At 42.9% G+C, this 23,057-nt stretch overlaps 1 protein-coding gene across 3 annotated transcripts in view; it reads right to left on the bottom strand.

Annotated features, from left to right (window-relative positions):
• lama5 (laminin, alpha 5) overlaps positions 1–23,057 on the bottom strand; it is a 374,262-nt gene that overhangs the window by 70,299 nt on the left and 280,906 nt on the right. For all 3 annotated transcript variants that reach the window (XM_072242339.1, XM_072242347.1, XM_072242358.1), the window contains 10 exons: positions 20,406–20,636; positions 18,458–18,571; positions 15,627–15,754; positions 15,403–15,483; positions 12,617–12,831; positions 8,167–8,267; positions 2,363–2,543; positions 1,176–1,319; positions 933–1,084; positions 63–173 (listed from right to left, as the gene is read on the bottom strand). In XM_072242339.1, coding sequence (XP_072098440.1) covers positions 63–173; positions 933–1,084; positions 1,176–1,319; positions 2,363–2,543; positions 8,167–8,267; positions 12,617–12,831; positions 15,403–15,483; positions 15,627–15,754; positions 18,458–18,571; positions 20,406–20,636 — 1,458 coding nt within the window. The remainder of the gene's footprint in view (positions 1–62; positions 174–932; positions 1,085–1,175; positions 1,320–2,362; positions 2,544–8,166; positions 8,268–12,616; positions 12,832–15,402; positions 15,484–15,626; positions 15,755–18,457; positions 18,572–20,405; positions 20,637–23,057) is intronic.

Genomic DNA, 23,057 nt, shown 5'->3' with positions numbered 1-23,057 from the left:
CAAAAGGTCTCTGCAATAGAATGCCACAGTGCCACAGGACTTTACCAAGAGAGGTCTCTTGCCTTTTCTTCAGACGCATCCAGGTCTTGGGTCAGATTCATGCTGTCAGTCTCCAGCTCGTCAGTCTGATCCTTGGTTTGGTCCTGAGTACCACGATATCTGCTCAGCTCATCCTGGACAAACAGCAGCACCACACAACCATGAATTAAGAGCCTTTAAAATGGCAAATCCATGACAACAGAGCCATCAATACACAGGAAGTTCCCAAGATGGATGGGCTACTCATACAGGATCATGGTATCTCAATTTGAACAGTTTTATATCGGCAATTATCCCCATCGGGAAAAACAATGGTACAATAATGTATCATGGATTCAGCTGCTTGCTGCTGGTCATTAAACTTTGGAGATTGGTTGAAAGTAGGAATTCCCAGAGATAATCCACATGAGTTACGGAATTATCTATTTATTTATTTATATACAGTGTGGAACAGTCCCTTCTGGCCCTTCAAGCTATACTGCCCAGCAATCCCCCGATTTAATCCTAGCCTAATCACAGGACAATTTACAAGGACCAATTAAGCTACCAACCAGTGTGTCTTTGGACCGTGGGAGGAAACCCACAGGGTCACAGGGAGAACATAGAAACAGGCAGCAACGGGAATTGAACCTGGACTGCTTGTACTAACCACTACGCTACTGTGCCATGCACGCTCTATTAATCATAGACTAATACAGCAAGAAATCAGGACTTTTGGCCCATCTATTCCCTGCCTACCATGCGAGTCCCAACTAAGCTGGTCCCTGGACCCCAGCTTGGGAACTCCTGCTCTAAACCCTTCCTAGTTGTCAAGAACATGAATGAATTTTTCACAGTTGTCTCTTCACTATTTACACAGGGGCGTAAACCTACGATATCACGGTTCCACTCACCGCAAGCTGTCCCAAGCTGTCGTTCAAAGCGTTCATCCGCTTCCATGCGATGGAGCTCGCACTCACGTTTGAAAGCTGAACTCTGATGACAGTCAGCAATGCAGCTGTCTTGTTTAGATCTTCCAGAAGAACCAGGACACAACTATCACAAGCTGCAACAGAACAGTTTGGTTTTACTGAGTGCTGTTTGAAGAGTTCAGAGGAAGAGACTCGAAGTCTTGAAGAGAAAGAAAGACAACTCACGTTCACACTTCATGGAATTGACTCCGTTGAGGACAGGGATCTCGTACAACTGCAGACAGGTATCACACTGCCCGCCTGCCAGCCCATTTTTACACATGCACTCTCCAGTACGAGGGTTACAGGGTCCCCCGTTGCAGTTACACACTAAATCAAAATTAAATACAATTTATTCAAAACGTCTAAAAGATTTAATTGTGACACATTATTCCTTCACTGCCTTGAAATCACTTAATTCAAGGAAGCAGAAATCACAAATTCCAGGGTGGCTTAGGGAGACAGGGCCATTTGTGATCCCGGCTCAGGCTATCACGAGGAGATGACATTACAGGGTCTGGTACTGAACATCACTGTTAGAAATACTGCCCAGATCCACAGGTCCCTGCGATGGAGAATACCAAAGACCTAGAACAGTCTACAATAAAGAAACCTCTCCCTAGCTCAGCCCTAAAAAGCTGTTGGAAAGAGAGGGGTGGGGGAAAGAGAGAGGGGTGATGGGGGGAAGGAAGGGAGACTTGGGTGATTGGAGAGAGGGGTGGGAAGAGGGGGGCTGGGGGAAGTGGGAGGAGGGAATGGAGAGGAGTGGGGAGAGGGAGGAGGGAGGAGGGACGAGGGAGGGGAAGAGGGAGGGAGAAGAGGGAGGGAGAAGAGGGAGGGAGAAGAGGGAGGGAGAAGAGGGAGGGGGAGGGGGAAGAGGGAGGGGGAGGGGGAAGAGGGAGGGGGAGGGGGAAGAGGAGGGATGAGAGGTGGGAGGGGGAGGGGAAGGGAGACGGGAAGGAACAGGGAGTGGGGGGAGTGTAGGGTGGAGCGGAGGAAGAACGGAGAGCCACTTATCTGTGCTCTCTTTCATGGGCTTGGAGTAGGTGTCCCCTTGTTCAAAACTTCCCAAGGAAAGGAAACAGCCTCTCAGTATCCAGCCTAACAGTGACCATTAAGAATCTTGTTAAATTTGACAGCCTGCCAAGAATGAGCAAATAGATAAAATGATGAAGAATTTGGAATAGCAACCTGAGATTGTAGATTGCAGAGAAATGAGACAAGTTCCTCTGTTGTAGCACAGAATGAGTGTTCCCGTTGCAGCACACTTAGTTAAAACAGCCCAGACTGATAGCAGTACAACAGGAGGTGATAATTTACATAAATGCATGAAACACTGGACTTCTTCAGACTCCTATGACTGCACCACTTACTTTGGCAACCACTCAAGCTGTAGCTCCAGTAGCCCGGCAAACACTGCTGACACTGACGACCAGTTACACCCGGGAGGCAGGGACACTGGCCGCTTTGGGAATCGCACATTTCGTTCTGGGAAGCCACGTCACAGGAACACCTCCTGCAACCAGCACAGCTGTCGTAGCCATAAGATCCAGCCTATAAAGGAAAACTGTGTGAGAAAGCAGTTTTGGAAATAGATGCACGCAGAAGAAACTGATGTGTGAGGGAATTACACATCCCAGAATTCCAAGCAAATCAACCATCGGTCTTCAGTAAATCACTCACTGCATTGGGTTGAAGGCTTCAGTGAGTTCCTGGCTTTTTTTCCCCAGGAAGAAGGAACAACACAGACAAATTGCCTGACCATCAACTCTCCTCTGGCTCAATAAGGAGGGAAATGGCTCCCAAGCCAAGCCTTTTCTTGAGTCATTTCTGGGTCCAGGCCAAACGAACTTGAGTAAAGACTCATCCATACTGACCAAATTGCCTAACGGAACTAGTCCATTTGCCTACATTTTGTTCATACCGCAATAAACCTTCCCAATCCATGTACAGTACTGTGCAAGCCTTAGGCACATACAGTTGCAAGAAGAAGTTTGTGAACCCTTTGCAATTATCTGAGTTTCTGCATTAATTACTCATAAAATCCATCTAAGTCACAATAACAGACAAACACAATCTGCCTAAACTAATAACGCACAAACAAGTGGACTTTTCATGTCTTCATTGAACACATAGTTTAATCATTCATAGTCCAGGCTGGAAAAAGTATGTGAACCCTTGTATTTAATAACTGGTGGAAGCTCGTTTAGCAGCAATAACCTCCACCAAACATTTCCTGTAGCTGCTGATTAGACTTGCACAATGGTGAGGAGGAATTTTAGATAATTCCTCCACACAAAACTGCTTTAGTTTATCAACATTTCTGGGATACCTTACATGAACAGCCTTCTTCAGGTCATGCAACAGCATCTCAATTGGGTTAAGGTCTGGAATGTGACTTGGCCATTCCTTTCTTTTTAAATCTTTTTATTGAATAAGTATACAAAAAGGTAAGCCATATAGGCACTAATACACTGTTAGAATATAATAAAATTACAGAAGATATTAATACAAAAAAAAAGATACAAACAATGTAATTTAAACATAACGTACCAAGGTAACATAATAGTATACTAATTTTTATATATATATCAATAGAGAAAAGGAAAAAAAAACCCCAAAAAAAAACCCACCGTGCAACTAACTAAAAGCAAAGCAAAGCAATGGGCTAACTTGAAACCAAACAGAGTTTAAAAAACTTAAAATCACGTCCTCAATCCCAACCCCCATTAAAAACAGTAAAAAAAAACAAGGAGGGTATATATTACATTAAATGAAAATATTGAATAAAAGATCTCCAGGTCTGTTCAAATTTAAATGAGGAGTCATAAAGATTGCTTCTAATTTTCTCCAAATTCAAGCATAATATCGTCTGAGAAAACCAAAAAAAGGTAGTTGGAGCATTAGGCTCTTTCCAATGTTGTAAAATACATCTTTTCTCCATTAAAGTAAGAAATGCAATCATTCTACGGGCTGAAGGAGAAAGATTACTGGAAATTTTAGGTAATCCAAAGATAGCAGTAATAGGGTGAGGAGAGATATCTATATTCAATACCTTGGAGATAATATTAAAAATGTCTCTCCAAAAAGTTTCCAGAGTAGGGCAAGACCAAAACATATGAGTTAAAGAGGCTATCTGCCCCGGACATCTATCACAAAAAGGATTAATATGAGAATAAAAGCGAGCTAATTTATCTTTGGACATATGTGCTCTATGAACAACTTTAAATTGAATTAGGGAATGTTTAGCACAGATAGAGGAAGTATTGACTAATTGTAAAATCTGCCCCCAGTCATCCATGGAAACGATAAACCCCAATTCCTGTTCCCAATCTACTCTAATCTTATCAAATGGAGCTTTCCTAAGTTTCATAATAATATTATAAATCATAGCCGATGCACCTTTCTGACATGAAATGGTTATAGAGTCATAATCACATTTAATCACTGAAGGAATAAGACAAGAATCAATAAAAAAATAATCAATTCTTGAATAGGAATGGTGAACATGTGAAAAAAAAGAAAAATCTTTTTCGTGAGGATGCAAAAAACGCCAAATGTCCGTCGACACAGAATCAGAAAGGAATGAATTAATCAAAATTGCAGATTTATTAGGTAAGGTCCGTAGAGGAGCCGAACGGTCCAAAGCTGGAGACAGCCAGGTATTAAGATCTCCGCCCCAGATCAATGAAAACTCATTCAAATTCAGGAACTGATTGAATAATGATTTATAAAATTCTGGACAGTCCATATTAGGAGCATAAACATTAACCAAAACTACCTTTTTATTAAATAGTAGACCACTAACCAATAGAAATCTACCATTCGGATCAGAAATAATATCATGTTGTATAAAAGTAACTGAGGAGTCTATAAAAATAGAGACGCCTCGAATCTTAGCATTGGAGTTCGAATGAAACTGTTTACCTTCCAGAATTTAAAAAAACGTAGTCTGTCCCCCCGTAAAAATAAAATTTGTGCTTTAAGTTTCCGGAAAACTTTAAAAACTTTTTTCCTTTTAATAGGATGATTAAGACCATTAGTATTCCAGGAGGCAAATTAATAATAGACTCCATTAACCCTAAAGTCAACCCGCAACAAGGAGGATTGACGATAGGCTCGACCCACGAACCTGGAAAGGGAACAGAACATATAAGAGATACCGGGAAGGAGAACGCAACCAATACTTCAATAATGTACATAGCCCAAGAAGAAAGAAACTAAAACGTGAAGCCCCTCCCACCACCCCCCATCCCATGACCCCAAGGCTAAATCTAACGCAGACCAGCCCGAAAGAAGCAAGCACTAAAACTACCCCCATGACTTCCGGTACACGCTCCCTAAAAAAAGTGTAAATATAAAAAAGATCAGCTAATTATAAAACAGTAAGAGAATTAAAAAAAGGTAACTCAATTAAAACAAACACATAATATAACAGATTAAAAGCCAGAAAATATAAAAAAACCGCAACAAACCCCAGACCCATGAGTAAACAAAAAAAAATGAGATTATTAACATAAACTAGTTATGAAAACCTACAAAACAAAATAGATTTAAAAACTACAAAATTTAAGGCCACAAAGGAAATACGTAAAATGACGGTGAGGGAATAACCACCCAGAATCCTCTGGGAAAAAGAAAGAAATGACGCAGTTAAAAAGAAAGTTTAGCAATCATATTAAATAATCAAAAATAAACTTTTCTGCCCATATAGGGCAAAAAAAAATTAAGACTGACAAATTCACAACCTCCGATCAACGGAGATAGTTAAAAATTACGATTAAGATGTTGAAGGTGAAAATTGATCCAGATAACTCTGGGCATCCGATGGAGATTCAAAAAAACGGAGGGCTCCATCCAACGTACGAATCCTTAGACGTGCAGGGTAAAGCAACGCTGGTTTTAAATCCGTCTTGTAGAGTTCCGACATTACAGATCTGTAACGAACCCGTTGATCCCGGATTGGTTTACTGAAATCCTCCATGAATCGGAACTTAAGATCCAGAAAATCAATGTAACCTTTAGATCGAACGAAACGAAACAGTTTCTCCTTGTCTTGAAAGTAATGAAAACGTAAAATGACATGTCGAGGTTTATCTGACTTAGGCGAGTATGATGGAACTCTGTGAACACGATCCAATAACGGTGGTTGGTCAGGAAATACAGTAGGAAATGCATCTTTTAAAAGTTGAGAAAAATACTTCCTAGGGTTATCAGATTCAACAGCTTCACGCACTCCAATCATTCGAAGATTCTGCCGTCGCATTCTGGATTCTAAGTCAGAGTTTTTAAAGGTCAGAAAATTGAGTTTCTTCTTCATTACATTAATTGTTTCTTCGATTTTCTCCATCTTGAGCTCACTTTGTTGCGTGGATTTTTGAAGATCAGATATAGCCGACTGATGTTCCGTAATAGATATTTGTATCTTCTCGATTGAATCGGCAATTTTCTGGAAACTAGTTGAAATTTCCTCACGAATTAGCTCCGATATAGCTTTCAAAGTCACCAGTGGTTCAGTCGGAGGGAAATTGGTACCTTTCGGTCTACCCGGAGGTTTGCCGTCCTTCCCGTTTTTTCCATTCTTAGACATAGCAGACCTTAAAAACATCCGATTATCGAAGAGCCCAATTTGTTTCAAAGTATTGTAAAAGTTGATGCCTTAATGGTTAATTAAAATATAGCTGATCATAAGACGAAAAACTCAGAGGTAATGGAGCGAGTCAAGAACGCGACTTCACTCCATGAGCGCTACCGGAAGTCCCTCGACTTGGCCATTCCAAAACATGATTTTTTTTTCTTTTTAAACAATGGTTATTGATTTACTCTTGTGTTTTGGATCATTACCTTGTTGCATCATCCAACTTTTGTACAGCACTGTATTGGTCAATGTGGAGCAGAGAGAGTGATTGAAAATCTGGCAGGAGGAATGGATGCTCGGAATGGCGAGGGGTTGGTGTGTGCGCGGACACACTCAGCCCTGAGACACCAGGCAAGGTCATTTGATTCCAAATAATTAGTATATTGATCATCACAGAATGTCTCTCTGGTGCTTCCTGCTCCCTTCCCCTTTTTCCAACCATGATTCCGGTCTGCCTGCCCCCTTCCCACCCTCAGTCCACAACAGAGAAAATTTACAAGGATGTTTCCGGGTCTGGAGGGCCTGGGTTATAAGGAAAGGTTGAATTGGTTAGGACTTTATTCCTTGAAACATAGAAGATCGAGGGGAGATTTGATAGAGGGTAAATGCAAGTAGGCTTTTTCCACAGAGGTTGGGTGGGACAGCAAGGTCATGTGTTAAGGGTGAAAGTTGAAATGTTTAAGGGGAATGTGAAGGCAAACTTCTTCATTCAGAGGGCTGTGAGAGTGTGAACAAGCTGCCAACACAAGTGGGGCATGTGAGCTCCATTTCAGTGTTTACAAGAAGTTTGGACAGGTACGTGGATAGTAGAGGTATAAAAGATTATGGTCCGGGTACAGGCTAATGGAACTAGGCAGTTTAAATGGTTTGTCACGGATTAGATGGGCTGAAGGACCTGTTTCTGTGCTGTACTTTCCTATGACTCTAATAGAGGTCCATATCATAATCAGGTCTATCATCACTCACATGTTATGAAATTTGGTTTTTTTGCAGCAGTACAATGCAATACATAAAATTACTACAGTACTACAGTATTGTGCAAAAGGTCTGAGTCACCCTAGCTATATATATGTGCCCAAGACTTTTGAACATTACTGTACCTGTCCAAATGCCTTAATTACCATATCATAATTGTACCAGCCTATACATTTGCTCTGCCAGCTCATTCTATACATGTACCCCTCAATGTGAAAAGGTTACTACTTGGGTTATTCTTAAATCTTCCCTCTCAATCTAAACCTATTCCCTACCGTGGGGAAAAGACCGAGGCCCTTCACTTTATCAATGTCCCTCATGATGTTATAAATCTCCATAAGGTCACCTCTCAGATTCCGAAGATCTAGGTAAAATCGTCCCAGCCTATCTAACCTCTCCTTCTTCCCCAAGCCCTCCAGACCTAGTTATATCCTTTTAAATCCCTTTGTACCTTTTCCCGTTTAATGACATCGCTAATGAGGACTGATTGCCAAGAGCACAGCATACAATGGCAATGAGCTGCTCCTTCACAGTAGGCAACAGCTCTGCCCAGACATTGCTTACCTCACAGCGGTCACACTGTGTTCCTGTCACCCCGGGTTTACATCGACACTCACCAGTGCGCTCATCACACGACTCAGTGCCACATGGCGAACAGCTGCATGCTGGGAATTCACAACGTAAGAAAGACTGAATAAAAAAAAACTTGCAATTTTATCTGCTAAACATTAAGAAGGTTAAAGACAAAGTATGACATAGTTTGAAATCCAATTGAAAGGCCTAAAAATTCATCCCTGGTTGTGAGCACTAAACAGACGGGGCTGCACTCAACATCAACATTCATTCCACTGACTTCAATGGAATGAACTTCAAAGTTCAAAGATCAAAGTAAGTTTATTGTAAAAGTACATATATAATCACCATATACTGCCCCAAGGTTCATTTTCTTGCAGCCTTCACAGTAAAACAAAGAAGTACAATAGAATCAATGAACTACAGGCAAACAAAGACTGACAATTAATGTGCAAAAGAAGACAAATTGTACAAATACAAAAAAAGGTAATGATAATAATAAATAAGTAAAGAAAAAATACTGAGAACATGAGTTGTAGAGTCCTTGAAAGTGAGCCCAGAGGCTGTGTTCAGTGACGAGCTCAGTGTTATGGTGAATGAAGTTACCCACGCCGATTTAGAGCCTGATGGTTGAAGGATAATAACTGTACCTGAACTTGGTGGCATGGGAGGTAAAACTCTTGTACCTTTTTCCCAATGATAGCAGCAAGAGGAGGGCATGGCCTGGACGGCGTGGTCCTTGATGATGGGTACTGCTTTTCTGTGGCAATGCTCCTTGTAGATTTCAGAGGCAGAGTTCATCGCCAAGGCCATGCTCTCTTCTCGTTGCTATCAGTGGGAAAAAGGTACGGGAGCTTTAGGTGCCACACCACCAAGTTCAGGAGGAGTACATGTGGCTATTGCAACTGTAGGGTTGTCGATTGTGGATGGATATGTAGACTAGGTTGTGTATATTCCAGTGCAAATAATATGGCAAAAGACCATGTTTAATTTATGCCTAACTCATAATCCATTCGTGATTTAGTGGTCGAATCATCAGAATCAAGTAGTTTTGGGGTCAAGTTGAGTTCAAAGTTCTAAGTAAATTTAGCATACTAGATACTACTTTGAGATTCATTTTCTTGTGGGCATTCACAGGAAATAAGAGAAATTGGATTTTATGAAACACTATGCATGGACGTAGAAAGATTGACAAACAACTAAAGTGCAAAATGAAACAAACTATGCAAATTAAAAATAAAATTGAGAACACCAGTTGTAAAAAGGTCCTTAAAAAGTTAGCCTGTAGATCACAGAATCAGTTCAGAGTAATGCTGAGTGAAGCTATCAATACCGGTTCAGAAGCCTGATGGGTGCAAGGTGATAACTGGTCCTGAACCTGGTCTAAAGGCTTCTTTATCTCCTGCCCAGTGCCGGCAGCAAGAAGAGGACAAGCCTGAAATGGTGGTGCTCTTTAATGATGGATGCTGCTTTCTTGTGGCAGCTCTCCACGTAAATGTACTCAAAGGTTGAGCATACATCTTGTTGAGTTAAGGGCTGCTTGTCTGCTCAGATGGATAGAAACTATTCATTGGATGGCGGTGTTTGCCCACCACGCTTTGCGGCTAGCTTGGCCTGATCATTTCCGGCAATCACAGAGTCATGTCCAGGAGTCGGGCCTACCCGCTCGGTGCTGGAAGAGCCTGAGGTTAGAGCGGGCTCTGGGCGGCCAGTCAGCCGACAGCCCAGTCGGAGGTGTATCCTGTATCAGCCAGTACTCACTGACAGGAAGGTCAAACAAATGCTCCTGAGCTAGTCTCTGTGAAGATTCTGTGCAGTGCTGGGGAAGAAGGGTGAGTCACTGTGGATGCTGATGTTGGGGTTAGGCAGGCGCCTCCCCTCCACCTTCAACTGAATCGGTGGTTTCCCTTGGTTACCAATATGAATGAAGTATCAGTTGTGAAGGAGGGTTAAAATCTTTTTTATTATAATTTAAAAAAAAGGAAACTATTGCGGACCAAAGTGAAGTTCCTTCTAATGTCCTGGTTGACATTTGCCCTTGATAAACCTCACCCAGGAGGAATGAAGTAATTATTTATGGGACATACTGCCAGCAAACCGCTGTTGTATCTTTTCACAAAATACCTACAATTGCCCTTCAAACTGATTAATTGACTGTAAGATGACTTGGGATATCATGTGTACATTAATGATATTTCATACACTGTATTTTCTCCAGTACTTTTGAGGAAGAGAAGCCGAATGTGATAATAATTATTGAACCTCCATTTACATAGAAGGTTTAACAGGATACGTTCAAAAGGTCTTGCACAGTAAAACTAGCAACAGGGACTGAGCAGGATGCCACACAAATCACCAATGATCTAAACGGTTGGTGGAAATGGGACAGAGGTTGAGTGGCTAAACTGTTCTCCCATGGGGCTTATATATCTGACAGCCTGCAGGCAATACCATTCTACAGAAGAAACTCATCTAATTCCTAGAGATGACAGAAAATACAGCAGAGCCAGAAATAGTTGCTGAAAGGAAAAGAGGAATGAGCTTATCCAAATTGTTCCCAGCTGTGTGCAAATGATGCCGACAATCATCTTAAAACGGGTTGGAGAGACGTGGCAGGAACCCCGCTTTGTGTCAGCACACCCTCAATGTAGACTCAGAGGATGTACTTTGGAGAGCCGGAGGAGGAGTAGGAGAGTTAAAGGCCAGGAACACATTTTTTTTGGCCACATTCAAGGGAGATTAGGTTGGAAAGAAAATACAGAATTCAGCATGAAATTGAAAGGATTTGTCACTCAATGACAGCCTTTCAAAATTAGTTTCTATAAACCTGATTTATGTCATTACTGACTTGCTATTCAAAAACATAGACTCCAAAGGATTGAGCACATTTGATATTTTAAGTCCTTTTCAAAAAAAAAAATTGGATCGACTCCTCAGTTTAGTTAGGACGGGAAGTTTAAACCAAGAGCAGCCGGGAAAACAATCAGCTAACTAAGAGCAAAGGATATAAAACTGCACATTATGGCCAAGTATAAAAGCTGAACAAGTCTGGGTGTCAGAGATCCTTAGTTCTGGTCTGTGGCAATTTGGGATACATAAGCACACAAGAGACAGCAAATAATGGGTTTTGTACAAGGCATTTAACTCACAAAACAAGTAGTTACACCTGGCACTGAGAGCCTGAAATTTTGCTTACATAATTAGCACTATTTGTGATTGCGGTCTTTGAGCTGAATTTTCCCCTGGGGCAGATTTTCCATCAGCTATGGGTTAGGGAGGGACCACTATTCAAAGCTTCAAAGTAAATTTATTATTAAAGTATGTATATGTCACCATATACACTGAGATTCATTTTCTTACAGGCACTTACAGGAAGATCTGGGGCCACATGTCCACAGATCCCTGAAAGTTGCCTCACAGGTAGATAGGGTAGTTAAGAAAGCTTATGGAGTGTTAGCTTTCATAAGTCGAGGGATAGTTTAAGAGTCACGAGGTAATGATGCAGCTCTATAAATCTCTGGTTAGGCCACACTTGGAGTACTGTGTCCAGTTCTGGTCGCCTCACTATAGGAAGGATGTGGACGCATTGGAAAGGGTACAGAGGAGATTTACCAGGGTGCTGCCTGGTTTAGAGAGTATGGATTATGATCAGAGATTAAGGGAGCTAAGGCTTTACTCTTTGGAGAGAAGGAGGATGAGAGGAGACATGATAGAGGTATACAAGATATTAAGAGGAATAGATAGAGTGGATAGCCAGCGCCTCTTCCCCAGGGCACCACTGCTCAGTACAAGAGGACATGGCTTTAAGGTAAGGGGTAGGAAGTTCAAGGGGGATATTAGAGGAAGGTTTTTTACTCAGAAATTGGTTGGTGCATGGAATGCACTGCCTGAGTCAGTGGTGGAGGCAGATACACTAGTGAAATTTAAGAGACTACTAGACAGGTTTATGGAGGAATTTAAGGTGGGGGGTATATGGGAGGCAGGGTTTGAGGAAAACAAATTCTGCAAATAAGAAAAATAAATATTACTGAGAACATGAGTTGTAGAGTCCTTGAAAGTCAATAGGTTGTGGAATCAGTTCAGAGTCAAAATGCTTTGGATCAATTCGGAGTTAAGGTGAGTGAAATTACCCATTTTGGTTCAGGAGCCTGATGGTTGTAGGGTAATAACTGTTCCTGAGTTATTTTCCTGGGTTGGGACATCTGCTCAGACCTCTGACTAGGAAAGGGGTGGAAGTAGGGAGGGATGGAAAGAGAGGAAATTACCTGTCTTGTGACATAAACAAATTGTACTTATTTTCTCAGAATATAATTGCATCAAATTTAATATATTTCTCAAATGAATATTACGTGCAATTTAGAACTGATCAGGCTGAACGTGAAAGAAAATCATTCTCCGGGTAGAATTTTATGTGGGAAATATAATAAAGCACTAAACTTACGTGCACAGTTCTTGCTGATCAACGCATCGCCGTAGAAACCTGGGGCACAGTGCTCGCAGTGAGGCCCAGCAGTGTTGTGCATGCACCCCAGACAAACTCCTGTCAGTGAATCGCAATTACTGAAGAGCATGTTTGAGTCTGTGTTGCCATTACAATTGCACGGCTCACACTGGCTTCCCAAAACCGTTGGGTTTCCATAGTAGCCTGGAGCACACCTTCACAATAAAGGACAAGGCAGAAATAGTTAGGATAATTTTTTAAAAAATCCACGTAAGTTTATAGTCCTAACAGCAAATTATGCAAGGATTTGGATTATATCGCTGGTGAAAACATGATTTGATCAGTCCGAGATAGGCACAGCATAGCTCAATAGCTTCCCTGTCATGGACCTTTAATGACGTTGGTAGTGTGGCTGAGTAAACACAATACACACATATCCAGGAGGTTAGGAGAGTCATCTCCAGAGATGCCTACTGTTCACTGTGGTTATGAAGCTAAAGCCATCCGTAGCCTATTTACCATAAAACCATAAGACATAGGAGTAGAATTAGGTCACTTGACCCATCGAGTCCCCACCACCATTTCATCATGGCTGATTCATTTCCCTTTCAGCCCCAGTCTCCTGCCTTCTTCCCGTATCCTTTCATCCCTGACTGATCACGAACCTATCAACCTCTGCCTTAAACATACATAAAGATTTGGACTCCACAGCCGCCTGTGGCAATGAATTCCACAGACTCCCACCCTCTGGCTAAAGTAATTTCTCCTCATCTCCATTCCCAAGTGATGTCCCTCTATTCTGAGGCTGGACTCTCTCACTATAGGAAACATCCTCGCCACATCCACTCTATCCAGGCCTTTCTATATTCAATAGGTTTCAAGGACATCCCTCATTTTTCTAAATTCCAGCGAGTAATAGCCTAAAGAAATCAACTGCTCCTCATACAACAAGTCTTTTATTCCTGGAATCAGTCTCATGAACCCTCTCTAATGTCAGCACATTCTTTCTTAGACAAGGGGCTCAAAACTGCTCACAATACTCCAAATGAGGTTTCACAGATGCCTTATAAAGCCTGAACTTTATATTCTAGTTGTCTCAAAATGAATGTTATCATTGCTTTTGCCTTCCACAGCACTGACTTAACCTGCAAATTAACCTTTAGGGAATCCTGCTCAAGGACTCCCAAGTTTTTGAATTTTCTCTCCAATTTCTCATCTTTACAAGTGGCTGTCTTTTGAGAATTATTATACTTGACTAATCAGGCCTAAGTATAGATCGGGATTGCAAAGTCAAATCGAACAGGCTTCAGTACACACTTTCCAAGAGTCTCCTTTAATAGATTGACAGACGCACAAAAATGGGTAGTTTTATTCCTTGATCAACCTCCTGCTGCACAGATCTGCTGACCCAGTTTCATGGGCACCCTGGGTTTATTCATTTCCATGGATGCTGCCTGACCTGCTGAGTTCCTCCAGCATTTTGTGTTCCTCCAGCAATAAAGTGGTTGGAAAGTTTTCCGAGCATCTCTGCTCCATCCACCAAGAGCGGAACTTTCTGGTGGCCAAACATTTTAATTCCCATTCCCATTCCATCATGTCGGTCTATGGCTCCTTTTTTGCCAAGATGAGGCCACCCTCAGAGTGGAAGAGCAACACTTTATATTCCGACTGGCTAGCCTCCAACCTGATGGCATGAATATCGATTTCTCCTTCTGGTAAAAGATGTTTTCCCTCCCCTCCCCCCCCCCCCCCTCTTCTATTCCACACTCTGGCCTTCTTCCTCCTCTCACCTGCCTATTACTTCCCCTGGGTCCCCTCCTCCTTCCCTTTCTCCTAAAGCCCACTCTCCTCTCCTATCAGATTCCTTTTCAGTCTTGATGAAGGTTCTCGTTCTGAAATGTCCACCGTTTATTCATTTCCATGGATGCTGCCTGACCTGCTGAGATCCTCCAGCATTTTGTGTGTGCTGTTTTTTCTTATTACGTCTTAAGTTCAGCTATTACAACCGATCCCATTTTAATGAATCAGATATATCAGCGACACCTTCTGACTGCCATAGTCTACACTGCATGACGCTATGGAGGGAGGAGAAGATGGCGATGCGATGCAGCGCGTGCGGCCCCTCCGGTGATGATATCTGTTATCTCGCAAGTAGGATGCTGTGCACAATCCTGATTCTGATTCGATGGAGGCAGACGTGAGAGCATGGAGGAACATCTGGTGAAACTTCTGAAATGCCTGTTTCGCTGCCGCCGCTACTGTGTGATCTGAAACCTTCGGAGGGGAAGGCCCCGAATCCTCGGCTTTGGCTGTTGCTTGGTGGCCGGGGCAGGGGTCGAAGCGCTCGGCAGAGATGGTGCTCGGTGTCAGAGAGCTGGTCGGAGGCTCGAAGTTTTCGGACGGACTCAGAGTCCGACTGTGGTCGGGTGCTTCCAGGATGCTGCATCGGCAAGTTTGCGGCGCAGGAAGCTCATGGCAGGGAGAGTTTCTCCATTCTACTGTCTGCGTGAGATGTTGGGGCTATCGGGACTTTGAGACTTTTTTTTACCGTGCCCATGGTCTGCTCTTATCAAATTACGGTGTTGCTTTGCACTGTTGTAACTATATGTTATAATTATGTGGTTTTTGTCAGTTTTAGTCTTGGTCTCTCTTGTGTTTCTGTGATATCATACTGGGGGAACATTGTATCATTTTTTAATGCATGCATTTCTAAATGACAATAAATGAGGACTGAGTGTCTTCATAATCTATAATCTATAATGCACGGCTGCTCACATGACACTCACCTTTCACAATTTAAGCCAGCATACCCTGGTTTACAGAGACACTGCAAATGGCTTCCACGTTGAACACAGTCCTTTGCAAAGCTGCAATCAAAGTCAAAAGCAGAGAACAAATTGTGAAAATAAACATTAAGAAACAACAATTTAAGACCAAGTTCATTTTAAAGACCACCAGCCGCTGGGGTCTGATCAGTGGACAACGGATTTGGTGGTCCAGGTATACATACTTGTTAGAAGAAACACTGAGGGGACATGGACACTGTACACAGAAAGAAGCTGCCTGAAGAGTGGTGCTTGGAACCAATCCGGCCTTACAGCGCTCACAGCTGTCTCCCTCCGTGTTATGCTGACAGTTCTGTGAAGAAAAGTTTTATAATTAAACACTTGGCTGGCTAACTCACTCCACAAACATTCTTGGGGAAAAGAAGAGATTTAAGGTTCAGCTCTCAGGAACATAGACGACTAGTGGGGAGACTTGTCTATGACCCTCTGTTCGTACGGCCAGCTATTCAAATCCAAATTTAGAGATACAGCATGACAACAGGCCTCTCCAACCCAACATGCCCGCACAGTTCAATTACACCCATACAACCAATGAACCCACTAACACGTACGCCTTTGGAATGTGGGACCGCAGCACCCGAAGGAAACCTATTTACGGGGAGAATATACAAACTCCTTACAGACAGCCGCAGAATTGAACCCAGGTCGCTGGAGCTGTAAATCAGGAGCCATTTTTGATCGTTAATATTATTCGCAGGCTGGCAAATGGGAACCAAAGCTCCAGCATTGCAGGAAGCACTTGTGCTCGAGTGCAGCCGAGTAAAGAAAGAATTAATCACCGTGGCTCACAAGTTAACCACTATGCCCTTCACTCAGTGAGTAAAAGGCTGGTGTTGCAGTACTACCAGTGTTGTGAAGCCCAGAAATCTCAGTCAGCCTTGCTCTCTGATATTGAAATTTATACTGGGTAATGTTGGGGATCACACCGATTTCTGATTCATTTTCTAAAGATAAAAAAGCAGTGTTGCATCTACAAACCTTTTCTAAATCCAAGCATGATTCAATAAACATACCAACATATTAGTAAAATTAAAACTGTCAGTTGTTAAGTGAAACTACCTCTCATTCATTTGATTCATAGGTAAATTTTGGGATTTCTCCCATAAAATCAATAAATCACATATCCCAGTTTACAATAAATTTGGGGTGGCATAGTAGCTTAGTGGTTAGCACAACGCTTTACGGTACCAGAGACAACGCTTCAATTCCTGCCACTGCCTGTAAGGATTTGTACGTTTTCCCTAGGGCCATGTGGGTTTCCTCAGGGTGCTCCGGTTTCCTCCCACAGTACAAAGATGGACTGGTTGATTGGTCATTGTAAATTGTCCTATGATTAGGCTCGGATTAAATCAGGGGACTGCTGGATGGTGCAACTCGAAGGGCTGGAAGGGCCTATTCTACACCAGGGGTCCTCAATCTTTTTTGCACCACGGACCGGTTTAATATTGACAATATTCTTGCGGACCAGCCGACCCGGGGGGGGGGGGGGGGGGGGGGGGGGGGGGGTGTTCAAGTAGGATTAAACTCACCTCAACATGTCTTTTACAGTTACGGTTGCCAACTTTCTCACTCCCAAATGAGGGACAAAAGTAGCAGTCAAATATGGGACACTTGTGTTTACCCCGAGAAAGACTACCATGACCATGAAGCCTTGTGCAGGCAGCTCTGTGCGCATGCGCGTATGTGCCGATTTTTTTCCACAAATCAGTTTTGGCTTAATCTTCCACACTACACTGTACATACATTATTTCTACTTTATATAGGCTGTGTATTTGTCATATCATTCCTGCTTTTACTATATGTTAGTGTTATTTTAGGTTTTATGTGTTATTTGTTACGATTTGGTAGGTAATTTTCTGGGTCTGGGAACGCTCAAAAATTTTTCCCATATAAATTAATGGTAATTGCTTCTTCACTTCATGCCATTTCGGCACAAAAGGTTTCATAGGAACACTCTACCTTAGCGGGGGAAATACGGGACAAGGACGGTACCGTATGGGACAAAGGAATTTAGCCCAATATACGGGATGTCCCGGCAAATACGGGACAGTTGGCAACTCTATGTTCAAGTTCGACAGTGCGTGACAGGGAATGAGGAAAGGTGCAGCTGACTCATAACGTTTCCTTGCGGCCCAGTACCGGTCTGCGGCCTGGTGGTTGAGGACTGCTGTTCTACAGTGTATCTCAACAGTAAATAATGTCAATCTGCAACCAACACAAGTTGCAATAGTTTTGCTGTTGCTATTAAGATCTTCCTTGTACCCAGCTACCATATCTTTACTTGTTACTTAACCCACTCTGCCATTGTATCCATTCCATTCCTTTCGTTCACCAGTCTGGCCCTTCATCCAAACACTGATCTTCCCGTTTGATCCTTTTCCTTCTCGAAAACCTGGCACGTTACCAACATTTTGAATCTTCAAGAAATATTGCCAAGCTGAAAAGTTACCCATTTCTCCCGTCATGGATGCTCCCTGAAGGGTTGAGTGTTTTTATAGAACACAGAGCCGTACAGGCCATTCAGCCAACCACCTCTGCACTGGCCACGATGCCAATCCAAATCTATCCCATTTACTTGCACACGGTCCACATCCCGCTATTGCAGGGGTTCCCAACCTGGGGTCCTCGACCCCTTGGTCCACGGCATAAAAACAGTTGGGAATCCCTACTCTATTCCCTACTTGCATAAGTGCCTCTTAAGTGTTGTCAATTCTCCAGGTAGCATATTCCAGACACCCACCACTCTGTGTAAAAAAAAAATGTATCACAAATCTCCTTTAAACTTGCCCCCTTTTCACCTTAAACTTGTGCCCTCTAGAATTTGACATTTCCATCCTGGGAGAAAGACTCACCATCTATCTCTGCCTCTCATAGTTTTACACACTTTTCTCAAGCTTTCCCTCAGCTTCTGATGTCCCGTATTTCTTTCTTTTATAAAGGAAGTTCTTATTTCAATATAATTTAACAAATTGCAAAACAAATAAAATACACTTACTATACATATTCCAGATCCATCAAGGCACTGGTCAGAATGGCCATTGCAATTACAGGGCACACATTTCCCCAGGAAAAGGCCCTTTGTGTCCCGATAATAACCTGGTGCACAGTCCTTTTGGGGACACAGAAAGGAAACATATTCAGTGTTTGGAACATTTAGTTTTCCTCAGTCTTCCAGATAATATGTTATAGTCACACCTGTACTACAGTGGCAAAATTAAATTCAGTTGAAGCATCAGCACCAGTCACAGTCTTGTTAATGAAACTGGTGTTAACAGCAGCAATCTCCATTAAATGACAACATACCCAAAGCAAATTGATAAAAAAATGCAATGATTCTCAGATGCCTCAAAACGCTGCAATTTTTGTCAGGTAACTGTGTCAAGAGACATAGATCTAAGGTACAATGTGGGACAGAGGCCCTAATTCGCCGTGATGTAACCGAATGGCTCAAGAAACAAAATAGCCCCCCCCCCACTACCGATCCTAACGATAACTTGCAAATTATGAAAATCAAAAAATCAAAGCTGCTTTTTTTCCTCTTTCCCAGTTCAGATGAAGGGTTAACTGTTTCTTTAAGTTCCCAGCATTTGCTGTTATTACGTTGTAACCAGGGCGCCACAGTGGTGTGGTGGCTAGTGTGGCACTATTGCAGCTCGGGGTGTCAGAGGTTGGAGTTCAATGTCAACATCATCTGTAAGGAGTTCCCACGTCCTCCTTTAGGACGGCATGGTAGCACAGTGGTCAGCAAAACGCTGTAGAGCGCCGCTGACTCGGTTTCAATTCCCACCGTGGGTTTCCTCACACAGTCCAAAGATGTAGTGAATTGTACGATAATTGGTCATGGTGCATTGTTCCGCAATTGTGCTAAGTTTAGGAGCTGTTAACAGTATGTCTTGAAGGGTGGGAAAGACCCATTCCACATTGTATCTCTACATAAATAAACTCAAATCTCTACACGAGGTGGCCCATTATTCTGGTCTGGGCAATTTCATTTTGACTTTGATATTTCTTCTTCCTGTCCTTTAGGATAAGTATTTCAAATTTGTATTTCTGATCTAAAATACACTTGAGCACTACAGTATCAGCTGTCCATGAGGGACAATGAGGTAAAGCCTATAGATCCCCAGACCGCTGCTGTGTTAATTCTCTTCTGGGAATGGAAATCTGTAAAAACACCCTCTGGATGGCAACAGGCCACTGATGATGAGAACAATATCTGGTATAAATCTAACAAAGTAAAAGGAGGCCGTTTGGTTCAATCTGCCTGTGTTTATACCATAAAGAACCCATCAATTGACTTCACGAGAGATTCTGCAGAAGCTGGAAGTCCTGAGCAATACACACAAAATGCTGGAGGAACTCAGCAGGTCAGGCATCATTTGTGGAGGGAAATTAACAGTAGATATTTTGGGCTGAGATCCTTCATCAGGGCTAGAGTTCTTTCCTGGAGCCCTAGAGATTTTCCCCTGGCAGGTTGTCAAAAAAGATTCCACTATGGAAAAGGAAGTAACTCTGCAAAGGATCCCTCAGCCATTGCTGCACTTATTGGCAGAGGGGTCAAGAACTAGGAGACAAAAGAATCAGGGCGATCTGCAAAAGAAGCAAAACTAGTGAGGTAAAATTGTTTCATGCAGCATGCAGTTGAGCTAAATGGAAGCAGACTGAGTGAAGGGAAGGTGAAGTACGGAGGATGCAGGAATAGAGTCAGCTGGACCTGTTCTTATCAGGAGTCATTACAAACTCTTTGGGCCAAGGCCTCTTTTCCCTTTTGGTCCAATCTATACTGTGAGCTATCACCAGCGCTCTAAATCTCAAGGAAGGTCATACGCAAGTTTAAAAGAAAATTAGCCACACAGCCCAACTTTCCGAGACATGAATGATTAATTTCCCACCTACAAGGAATTCACACAGCAGTGGCCATGCACAAAAAAAATCCCTCATACCTGACAGGAATCCCCTACATAATTAGCCGGGCAGAGACAGATTTCCACGTTGCTGGCGGCATCTCCATCTCCGAAATCCGAAGCTTGCTCGAGGATTACGTTCCGCAGCGTGACAAGCTTGGCCAATTGGGAGTGAAGGGCTCGGATCTGCAAGTCACCCAGGCTGGCCAACACCATCATCATTTCTTCTCTCGACACAGGGTTATGTGTTTGTGCATGCCTGAAGTTACTCTGTGCAAAAAGAAATTTGACTTGACATCAAATGCATTTATACCTTAATTATCGGAAACAGAATTCAATTTCTATACGGGTGTCTTCTCAGCTCTTATTTTCCACAATAATTCAATACTTTGTTTATCAGAAACTCAAGAGATTTCCACAGAGGCTGGAAATCCAGTGCAACACCCACAAAATGCTGGAGGAGCTCAGCAGGTCTGGTAGCATCGATGGAAATGAATGAATAGTCAACATTTTGGGTTGAGACCCTTCATCAGGACTGGAAAGGATGGGGGAAGAAGCCAGAATAAGAAGGTGGTGGGGAAGGGAAGGAGTATAAGTTGATAGGTGAGGCCGGTCAGGTGGGGGATGAAGTGAGAAGCTGGGAGGTGACAGGTGGAAAAGGTAAAGAGCTGAAGAAGGAAACTAATATGAGAGGAGAGTGGACCCTGAGAGGAGGAGGAGGAAGAGGGACATGGGGGGGAGGGGTGACAGGCAGGTGAAGAGGTAGGAGAATCAGAATCAGGTTTACTATCACTGGGATGTGTCGTGAAATCATGGCGGGGGGGTAGTGGAGGCAGAGCAATCCCTGTGAAAAGTGAATCGGGGGGTGGGAAGGTAAAGATGTATTTGGTGGTAGGTTCCCATTAAAGATGGTAGAAGTTACGGAGAATAGCATGCTGGATGCAGAGGTACATGGGGTGAGAAGTGAGGACAAAAGGCACTCTATCCTTGTTAAGGTGAGGGGAAGGTGGGGTGAGGACAGATTTTAGAAAATAGGAGAGATAGGGGTGAGGGCAGGGTAAATGGTGGAGGAAAGGAAGCTCCACTCGTTGAAGGAGGACGACAGCTGTGATGTCCTGGAAAGGAAAGCCTCACCCTGGGAACAGATGCTTGGAGCCAAAGGAACTGAGAAAAGGGATGGCATTTTTACAGAATTGAATTGAATTGAATTGACTTTAGTACTTACATCCTTCATATACATGAGGAGTAAAAATCTTTAAGTTATGTGTCCGTCTAAATGTGTAACGTGCAATTATAGTAATTTTTAATAAATATTATGTACAACAGGATAGTCAATATAACATAGAAATACAGTTGTGTCAGCATGAATTAAGCAGTCTGATGGCCTGGTGGAAGACGCTGTCCCGGAGCCTGTTGGTCCTGGCTTTTATGCTGCGGTACCGTTTCCCAGATGGTAGCAGCTGGAACAGTTTGTGGTTGCGGTGACTCTGGTCTCCCAATGATCAGGAGACAGAGTGGGAAGAGGTATAGTCAAGACAGCTGTGGGAGTCTGTAGGTTTATAAAAGGTATCAGTAGACAGATCGAGCAAGGAGAGGGAGGTGTCAGAAATGGACCAAGTGAATTTAAGGGCGGAATGGAAGTTGGAGGCAAACTTGATGAAATTGTTTATTCCAATGCATGGTTTAACCTCACTCTCATTCTTAAATACCGCTCCTCTCTTCCTTATAAACCACAGAACATGCACTTGCACTCCATACATTCCTCTCCAATGCTAAATCTGCTGAGCACATGAAGAATTAGTGCTTGATGCAACTCCACCCCACTGTAAATTTGAGAGAGGGTCTAAAGCAGGGGTTCCCAAACTTTTTTATATCATGGACCCCGACCATTAACTGAGGAGTCCATGGATCCCGGGTTGGGAACCTTTGGTCTAAGGCCGCACTTTGTGAATAAACCCATCACAGTTTGTTTAAACACTCTCAAAGGGAGGGGAGAAATCCTTTGTTTTCAAAGGCACTGAATCCAAACAAGACTTCTAATGGTACTGATCAAACAAGTCTTCAGTTCTGGTCTCCTCATTATAGGAAGGATGTGAAAACTTTAAACAGAGGGTGCAGAGGAGACGTACCAGGATGCTGCCTGGATTAGAGAGCATGTCTTATGAGGATAGTTTGAGCGTGCTAGGGCTTTTCTCTCTGGAGTGAAGGATGATGAAAGGTGACTTGATATGTGTACAAGATGATAAGAGGCATAGATCAAATGGACAGCTAATGACTTTTTCCCAGGGTGGAAATGGCTAACACACAGGGGCATATTTTTAAGGTGTTTGGAGGGAAGTTTGTTGGGGGGGGGTGGTTTCAGAGGTGGGTGTTTTTTTTAAACACAGTAAGTGGTGAGTGTCTGAAATGCATTGCTGGGGTAGTGGTAGAGGCAGATACAAGAGGGATATTTATGAGACTCTTAGATGGGCACATGGATGAAAGAAAAATGGAGGGCTATGTGGGAGGGAAGGATTTAAAGGCCTTGATAGAGTACATGTGGAGAGGATGTTTCCTATGGCGGAAGTGTCCAAGACCAGAGGACACAGTCTCAGAATAGAGGGGCATCCTTTAAGAATGGAGATGAGGAGCAATTTCTTCAGTCAGAGAGTAGTGAATCTGTGGAATTCGTTGCCACAGGCAGCTGTGGAG

Source organism: Mobula birostris, chromosome 2 (assembly GCF_030028105.1).
Source record: "Mobula birostris isolate sMobBir1 chromosome 2, sMobBir1.hap1, whole genome shotgun sequence".
Lineage (NCBI taxonomy): Eukaryota > Metazoa > Chordata > Chondrichthyes > Myliobatiformes > Myliobatidae > Mobula > Mobula birostris.
The sequence above is the reverse complement of the archived record's forward strand: the minus strand, read 5'-3'. Positions and strand labels throughout refer to the sequence as shown.